The sequence below is a fragment of the Etheostoma spectabile genome, chromosome 17, assembly GCF_008692095.1.
Source record: "Etheostoma spectabile isolate EspeVRDwgs_2016 chromosome 17, UIUC_Espe_1.0, whole genome shotgun sequence".
In the NCBI taxonomy this organism is placed as follows: domain Eukaryota; kingdom Metazoa; phylum Chordata; class Actinopteri; order Perciformes; family Percidae; genus Etheostoma; species Etheostoma spectabile.
Window position 1 is genome coordinate 7,380,860 of NC_045749.1, and position 9,356 is coordinate 7,390,215.

The 9,356-nt window shown below is 38.2% G+C and overlaps 2 protein-coding genes across 4 annotated transcripts in view; both read left to right on the top strand.

The window, feature by feature from the left end:
* The window catches only part of ifngr1l (interferon gamma receptor 1-like), an 11,006-nt gene extending 6,112 nt beyond the window's left edge, over window positions 1–4,894 (top strand). For 2 of the 3 annotated variants that reach the window (XM_032540986.1, XM_032540988.1), the window contains exons 4-7: window positions 1,700–1,875; window positions 2,355–2,514; window positions 3,172–3,287; window positions 3,414–4,894. In XM_032540986.1, the coding sequence (XP_032396877.1) occupies window positions 1,700–1,875; window positions 2,355–2,514; window positions 3,172–3,287; window positions 3,414–3,755 (794 nt within the window). In that variant the 3' untranslated portion in view covers window positions 3,756–4,894. The remainder of the gene's footprint in view (window positions 1–1,699; window positions 1,876–2,354; window positions 2,515–3,171; window positions 3,288–3,413) is intronic. The other variant, XM_032540987.1, reaches the window with a different exon arrangement.
* Window positions 4,895–7,672: 2,778 nt separating this feature from the next.
* il22ra2 (interleukin 22 receptor, alpha 2) overlaps window positions 7,673–9,356 on the top strand; it is a 5,466-nt gene continuing 3,782 nt past the window's right edge. Inside the window, 3 exon segments of the mRNA XM_032540994.1 lie at window positions 7,673–7,884; window positions 7,886–7,965; window positions 9,216–9,330. Coding sequence (XP_032396885.1) covers window positions 7,820–7,884; window positions 7,886–7,965; window positions 9,216–9,330 — 260 coding nt within the window. The 5' untranslated portion in view covers window positions 7,673–7,819.

Consider the following 9,356-nt stretch of genomic DNA (forward strand, 5'->3'; position numbering starts at 1 on the left):
AAATGTCACTCCACCTTCACGTGTAGTCGTTCTGAACAACTATAAATTCTTGTGATTCATAATGTGGCCAGAAAGCATGTTTAAAAAATAGTTCTGATCTGGCAGAACATCTCCACAGTCTACATTAGCAGCGCTGTGAGGCTGTACATCGGCTAACATGCCGATGTTTACCATATTTGCCACCCTCTCCACCCCACACTGGTCCAACAGAGGAGCAGCTTCTCTAAGAGGCTCCAACAGCTTCGATGCCGCAAGGACCGCTACAGGAAGTCATTCATACCACAGGCAATAACACTTTTTAACACGTCATCACTGGGTGCCAGATAAGACGTTTGGACACCACACTACTGCACTAAGTGCAACCTGCACAGTTGGTTTATTCACATTTAGCATACATCTCAGCATATTATTTAAGCAGTTGCACATTTTTGTTTTCCCATCCTGTACATATTCAAATATTTTGTTCTTTTATTTTATTCATATTATTATTTCATGTATATTGTATGTATGTATATTTTTCCAAGTATTTCATTTATATTTATATTCTGTGCTTTGTGACTGATTTTGCTGCTATAACACTGGAATTTCCCATTTTTCTTGGGATCAATAAACATCTATCTATCTATCTATCTATCTTAATTAAGTGTTTTAGCACGCTAATATTTTCTATTCAGCACCAAAAGCGCAAGAGCTGAGGATGATGTGAATTTCCTTTTTATTTATTTAAAAACCAAAGTTTTGGACAAATTAAAACTTTTCCCTAATGATGATGCTAGATTAAATATTAGCAAGGTTATAACAAGTCATCAAGAGTATAATATAAATTTGTGTACCAAATCTCAGGCAATCCATCTAATCACGTTTGAGACATCTCACTCAGAACCACAAATGTCAACCTTGTGGTGGCACTACAGGAAAAATCGGGAAATCACCAAAGTCAGTGCGATCATTCCTTCCTGCCCTCCGTTATTGGGCTCTAGTCTACAATCCTAAAGGAAAATATAAACGTGATTTGCAAGAAAAGCCACTAATAAAATCTTAAATACAATACATAGAATTTGTTGCATTACATGGAGTGAATCATCTGCCACAAACATTTACTGATTTAACTTATTTTTTAAAAGTAAGTGCTGTAGTACAACTAGCAGGAGACAAGTTATAATTAAGGTGAGTTTGGAGAGACTACTTTATTTAATAATTAAATTAATAAATATGTTTATCTGTTTTCGGTGTTGTAATTTGTAGACGTCCCTAAACACAACTTACTGCTGCTAGCAGTAGCAACAGATAGCAGAAGGCAGCTGGCAAGTGTTATTTAAATAAACTCCTGGTGGACTTACAAACTTACCAATCTATTGTTTTATGAGTACATAACACATTTGTATTACTGTAGAAGTTTGGTATCATTTCGGACATTATTTGTGGGGTAATTTACAAGATACATTGTTGGTTCTAATAGCAGATAGCAGCTGATAGATAACTCGCCCAATGTTATACCCAGGTGAAAAAAGCTTCTGGGGGGTTGTTTGGCTCAAGGTCATGGTGCAAAGGACCATAGGGTGAAATTACTCCGAACCATCCCTTTTAAGGCTATAAAATGTCAGAGTAATGGTTATCTTTTCTTATCATCTCAATATGCCACAGTCTCCAACAGAAAATTAGAGATTACAATTTAAAGCATTTTCATGTTGGTTTCCAGGTTATGTGGACTTCCCATCAGTAAACGTCACTGCCCAACCGGATTACACTGTCCTGCTCCGCTTCACGCATCCCTGGCTGGTGTACCGGAGGAGAAGAATGACCAAATCTAGGTTTAAGAAAAGCCATGAGCCACAGCTACCTCCGTTTGATTACTATGTCACGATCACAAACCAGGTCAGACTGCACGCAGTTTTGCATCTTCTACCTACCGAGGTTTATGACATTGATGAAACATAAGGAAATAATAATTTTTCAAGTTTAGTTTTGATATATTTCTTTAGTTTTAAAGTACTTGTAGTTTTGTTTGGACCAGGTATGAGGTCTCAGAAATATGTAACTACATATACAGTAAACAGAAAACACGGTTGGAGAGTAGGCATGATGTTTAATCTTTCACCACTTTAATGTCTGATGTGAAGCTATTATGGCACAGCGCCATCTCATGTCAAGTCGGTTCACTTTCTGTGGATCAGTGTCACAAGAGCTGACAGAAATTGATGCCTCCTGTTTATATATATATATATATATATATATATATATATATATATATATGAAATTAATTTCTATTGTATTAGTTGTTTTTTTAAACCTGGCAAGCGCTTTGAGATTCTTTGAAGTTTTGTTTAAAAGGAGCCTCACTGTGTTTGTATCAGCAGCACTACAGGTGTGTGGAGAGTGTGTGTGAGGAGAAGCTTTCGGTGGATTCTGCACAGAAGACACACTGTCTGAAGATGAACGGAGAGCTGGAGAAAATGTTAGTTCAAGAGACAAAGGAGTACTGCTTCGACGTGCCAACCGGAAATCCCCCAAGCTGTTGAGTCATATTTTTTTTATAAAATATTTTGTTTGTTTTGGTTCTCCAGGGACGATTGGTCATGCTGTTATGTCAGATCTGACAGTCAGTGCAAGATGATGAGAACGGTCTTGCTCTTTGACTCAAAGGGATTAAATAGTAACCCCTCCATGAGAGTAAACCACAGCTCCCTTGAGTTTCTGCTGGAAATAGGCAGTTACTTTTTTGAAAGTGGGTTCTCAGACCAGAGTTAAAATGCTTGTGTACCCAGTGAAATCTGAATAGTTAGACCATTGGTTCCAAAACATGTACTGCCCCCCTTTTGATCCCAGTAGATGTCCTTTATAATAGTCCCTTACATCCACAATAAACTTAAAAAAATATATTGTATTTTTATGAAACATTAAGCTTTAAGGAAAGGCCACATATTTATTAAGGTAATTGTAACGCTGCCATCTAGTAACTAAATAGATGCAGGACATGTTGCCCTACAGAGTCAGTAAGCTACACCATTGGTTGGTTCAACTCGCAGTCCTGTACAAACTTTAATTTAGTTTTATTTTTGTATAGTAACAAAGCTGCCGTGTGTGTGTGTGTGTGTCTGTGTGTCTGTGTGTCTGTGTGTCTGTGTGTCTGTGTGTCTGTCAATGTTTCCACTTCACATCTGTTTTGTCTAGCTCTCGTCCCCTTGTATGTCGTGGGCAGCCTGGTGGCTGTGACTGCAGTTGCTTTTATCATCTTCATGGTGTACCGAAAAAAGACCAAGCCTTTAACTTCTATTCCAAACTCTATGGTATGTTCATCCTTCCAACTCTCTTTATTTGATCATTTACATGGAAATTATTTAGTTTGAACGTGCTAGAAGATGTTTCCCCCACTGAAGGAACAGGTTTTTGAATTTCCTCTTTATGTCTTATAGACCTTCAAGAGTAAAGTGAAGCAGTGGACAGTTGGACTGGTTCAAGAGACGGTCAATGTGCCAGAAGTGGAGGCTACCTCACCGACACCTTTAATGCTAACCGAAGAAAAAGAATTCATAGCTACTGTTACTCCCTCTACTGAGTCCGAACTGCGTCTGCCCATCGGCGTGACGACAGAGGATGAAAGTGTGTCTGATGACGTGGAGGTAGGAATTGATGAAGGACCTGGGTACATGGCAGGCAGTAAATTGGATGAAGATGAAGCCCCCTCTGGTTATGAGAGTCGTCCGGTGTTGGTTGAGTTGGCACCAGGGGAGCTGGCTGAGGGCTACCGGGGCTGAGGGTGGAACTTGTATCTGAACGGTGACGCAAATTGTGTGTTTGACATTAGGAAAACAAAGGCACTCTCCTGGAATCCTGCAACCGCTAGTCATTAAAATGGAAAACTATGAAAATCTAAATCTCAACAGACTCATGGTTGCAAATTTCAGTTGGTTCGGGTTTGTCATTTCCTTTTCTGGCGATCTCAGTGCCAAGTGAAAAGAGAATCAGGAATGAGCCTCTTGTTATTGCACCTTGACGTCAGTTACATTTTTCTTTATATTTAGATTCACATGTCAAGCCTTTTGGGAAAAATATTCCTGCAAAGCAATTGCAACTACTGATTATGTAACAGTACATTACATTCTAAAGTGACTTAAAGTACATGCATTCCCCCTTAACAGGAACAAGAACTTTATATCACATCAAGACGTGAACATGCTAAGTACCTGCATGGAGTTATTACTATTGACTGTTTAACTTCACTTGTTACCTGTTAGCTTTATCATGTACAGAAACCTACGCAATAGCTCAAAGAAACTTAACTGTGTTCTATATCCTGTAATGTAAATTGAAATACTAACATCACTGTTATGTAAAAATGAATTGATTAATCATACATTTACATCAATTGGCAACAGTTGCTTGCCAGCAGGCATCACTATATTTCAGCTGTTGAACTGAATGGTCATAATATTGTATTCACTGTGGAATAATTAAATAACGTTTTGCTTATTTGCACGTTTTTCTACTTGCTTGTAGCACCTTTAAAGTCACAGAGAAATAGAACGTAACTTTGGTAATGGGACTTAATTCTGTGTGAAATGGAATATTTGGGCGTTAAGTTGATAAAGTCCTTTTAGAGTCGATTGGATCCCTTTAAAAACCTGAGTGTGGCTTAGCAAATACAGAACAACACAGATCTGTAGAGAAATGTTTGCCTCCTTCTTCCCCTCCCTCACTTGCCAGTAAATCTTGAGGAGTAGAACGATGGAGAAATTAATAGATTATTTATTCACGAAAAGCCAAAAACGCACGCTCTCATATAAAATCACTCAGCTGTCTGCTACAGCCCACGAGCCAACAGCCAAGTGGTTTTAAAGGATGGTTGGAAGGTTGGCTGTGGCCCTGAAGTACATTTTGTTTTTGATAAATGTATTTATCCATCCATGAGTTCAAGCTGAGTTGTCAAAAATTGTTTTTATGACATTTATTTGGCAAATAAGAGATAATTGAACAGATAATGCAGGGTGACACAGGCCTAGAAAATGTATTAGGACTTAAATGCACTTATGCAGTTTGACAACTGCAATTAATACATTTTCTCAAGAAAGTCTTGCACGGGAGGATAAAGTGAAGTGATGTAACGTTGGTATTGTGCATTATCTCCACACTTTTTGTTTTGTTTTAAACTTTTTTGTGTTTAAAAACAAAATTAAAATTCACGAATGTTAAGCCATTGAGGAATCTCAGAAGTATAACTTCATGTGGTTATACTCTGTGTCTGGCTGAAGTGAACCAACAACACATTTTTTAAGTGATGCTGACAATGAATTTTTTTTATGGTGCTTTTTATCTGTGCAAACCTTTTGTAGTCCCCCAGTTTCAAATAGGAAAGAACCGCTATAATTACCAGCCTTGAGGAATTGTTTGGATGTTATGATGTTTGGATGTGTTGTTAGCTCTAGTTTGGATTTTGGATGAGCGGCCGGCCTTCAAAACTTGATTGTCTAATTTCAATGAAATGTTGATTTACTGTGTTTTATTTACTGTTTTGTTATCTGGTTGTCTCTGTGCTTATGTAATATTGATTCCTTTTCTGTCTGCACACTACTGTCTTTGTTTTATTATCTGCCCTTATGTTTGGCATTAAATCATTTAAAATAAGAAAGATGTTGTTTTTGGTCCTTTTTTCTTTTTGTGTCCTGTTCTACACAAAAAGGATGTAGTTAAAAACCAATAAGGGATGTTGTACACCATTTCAGTTAATATCTGTGTCCCAAATTGAATGCTAGGTTCTCCTAATTACTGTATGTGAAATGCTACCCATTAATGAAGGGAAGTTGGTGTTTCAGTGTAGTTAAGTAGCCAAATTCCAGCTGTGTCATTGCTACTATTATTTAAATCACGTCGTCAGGTTCTGTCATGTTACCATGTAAAGGAAGAAGCCCACGTCGTCATGTTTCATGACATTTAAGCAACCCATGTTGTTCCTTCCTCTGAAACCAATAAATGTGATGAGACGTGGGACAGGGTGTGGGTGTGGGTGTGGGTGTGCTTCCTCTTCACGGTGTGTGCGTGGGAGTAGGGAGACCTTTTTTTGTTTTGTTTCCAGTTACAGTCGATAACAGACTTCACTATTAGGTGTGTATCCTCAAATTACTTTAGGCATCTGGTTTGCAGGTAAAGGAGCTCGGCGTTTCTGGTAAATGATCCAGACATTTTGTCAGCTATACTCCAACAGCCTCAAGTACAACACCATCAACACCACCCTCATGTTTCAAATGTGTTACTTTGAACAGAATTTAAGCTGGATGTTATTTGACATTAGGTAGATATTGTTGAAATACTGTCATGTTTGGACAAGTTTGCATTTGTGCTACTACGACTTGGAGTGGCAGAAGCGACTCAACTATCTATCGGCCTACTTTTAGCAATTTCAGCTTTATCGATTTTGTTACCAAGTCAACCATATGCCATTAGGTGATTTGCAACCCCCAAGCTCAATTGCAACACCCTGTGTTCAGGTCCACTTAGTATGTGGAATATATTTACACACATTTTTAATTATAATTTCTATTTCTTCCGATTACTTGAGTTTATCTTTCCTCATACCCCCTGGCTACTGCAGAAGGACGAGTACACCTGGCTGGGACTCACTAATGTAGCATTGTGTGCTGCGGATCCTTTGGGTGACAAAAAAAAAAAATCACCCAAGCACTATTCACTGTTTAGGACAAAGACGTACAAGTTTTACTAACACTGAATAGAAGTGTTGCAAACTTTAACTGAATTAAGATGACCGACAAGAAGAGAAATAAATTTGCACAGTCATGATGTAGACTTATTTTAAGGTTCTGCAAAAAAATGATATCCCCTCATCAGCTTTTGTAGATATTTATTAACCAATTCACAATATAATAATTAACACAAAGTGGAAACATGAAATAGATAATAAGATGTCACTCCTCTTTTTCCTCCCTCTATCTGTTGTTGAGTTCCATTGCGGAACACATTTCCTGTAAACTGTTGATAGTTAGCTCTCATTCCACTAACAGTACTTGAAATTTGTAACCTTCAGGGAACAGACAAACAGCTGGTAAAGAGAAACACATCCTTGCAGAGCTTCGTTTATGCATTGTTTTATTGTTTAAGACATCACAGGTGTACACAAAATCACAGGTGTACACAAAATGAATGATGGCTAAATTCCATTTAGCTGCTTCAGTTTCAGGGTCCTGGCATTGTGTAGTTTTATAATAAGTCAAACTGTCTGCTGTGAAAAGGACTATTGAAGGCAGGAAGGAACATTTATGCCTACTTTTACATTATTTTAGATGTGACATTTGAGAAAGGTGATGCTTATTAAGCAAACATGTCGGTAAAATCCAAAGTACGAAGAAGCCTGTTTTGCTCTCAGGTACATTCAGTGTAGCAGGAGAGCTGGCAGTCTAAAAAATCTGACAATTTGGTCAAAGCTAAACTCACATTTAGAACCACAGTGTTGAGAATTAAATAGTCACATTTTTCATTTGCCAATTTTCATTTATATATCTTTTTTTTTGTTGATGTGTGGCATGTCTACATTGTGTTTATAACATTGCACCTGTCAGTAAAAAGATTCTGTCCTGAGAATTTTAGCACCTGATGTAGGGTTACATGTAGTGTCGGAGGTTAACTGAGTTATATATAGACAGACGAAATCACAGCACAGATAAGGTTGGCACGTGGGTAAAGTGATCTGTCAGTGTCATGTGTAAATGACATGAAACAGTACTTCTGTCAAACCATGTAACGCAATCACAGTTATGCCAGAAATGCCATAAATGGTCCATCGTGGAGTTTAAAAGGGGAAGTTGATGGCATGTTAAAGGCGGCCCCATTGTCTGCAGCATCAGTCCAGTGTGCCTCGTTGTATCTGTCGTCCCAACAACAGCGTCAACGCCATGACCCGTCTGCTGCTCGGCGCCGCGCTGCTGTGGAACCTGGGTGTCTGTGTCACAGCTCAAGGTAACCTCTGATATAGTTCTATGTTTTATGACGTGTGGATGGTTATTGGCTGACCGATTTGATTTCAAATCACTCCTGATTTCTCTCTCAGATCACTGTTCATGTTTTTAAAATCAGTGTTGTTTTTAAAACATCAGCACTGAGCTGAGAGGAAACTCACAGATTTATGGGCGCTCACAAACCCAAGGAAATGTATCGGTCTCTAAGAAAAGAACAAACAGAACTCACAACTACTAGTTTCTACACACTTGTAAAATGTAATAAAAGACTACAGAACCATGTGAAAAGCAGAATAGAACTTGATTTAGCAGTAAATTGAGTGAATCACAAGGGGTGTTGGATATTGTGAGGGTATAGTATAACAAACAAAAGTACAAAAGTATCTAAATCAATCTGAGATATCAGTAAAATCTTACAAAATGTTGGGTGCCCAGATAGCTCAGTTGGTAGAGCGGGTACCCAAATATAGAGATTTACCTCTCGACGCAGCAGGCCCGGGTTAGGCTCCGACCTGCGGCCCTTTGCTGCATGTCATTCCTTCAGCTGTCCTGTCAAAATAAAGGCCTAAAGATGCCCACAAATAATCTTTAAATATCATACAAAATGTCATAATTACAACAAAAAAACAAAAAAGTAGAAATGTGACTTAGTTTAGGGCTTGCTCAGGATAGACTAACATCTGTAAGACTAACTAAGGAGTGTGTAACAGCTCTGAGATTTCGAGGAACTCAATTTCACGTTTTTTAGGAACAATGGTGCGCATTAATGACGCTGCAGTGTGCAACTTTTGCAAGAAAAATCATTTACATTCCCTTTCTTCTGTCTTTGAGACATCATTGATACCAAGGCACAAAATATTACACACAAAAGATACCGCACTATTTTAATGTTTTGTACAGTTTTATACTTCCTCGATTTGATCTGCTTTGACGTGTTTAATTATAGTTTAGTTTTAATGTTAACCTTAAGATAAATGACCAAGGGCCAAAGTCAGTTTTGGCTAAATGATGAATGGAATCTTTCCAATCCAAATCCTTCAGGAGTCACTCAAAGGCTCAGGAAATCCCTTCTGTCCCACCAGACACTGACTGTTTAACAACATTACAGAGCCCATGTGGAAGCTATTTGGAATGCATTAATGGTTTTGTTATTATTTTACTAACCAGTCAATTAATTCACTTTTTTTTAAATCAATTTTATTAATGCTCGTATCTGCTCATAAACCATTATGTAATCAATAACTTCCTCAGTGATGCTCGCTCCAGCCACCCAGGTGAGGTTTGACTCCGTGGACTATAAAAACATCGTGCACTGGACTCCACCCACCAACAGCAGCTCTCTGAAGTACTATGTCCAGTGGAAAATGTGAGAGACACACACACACACACACA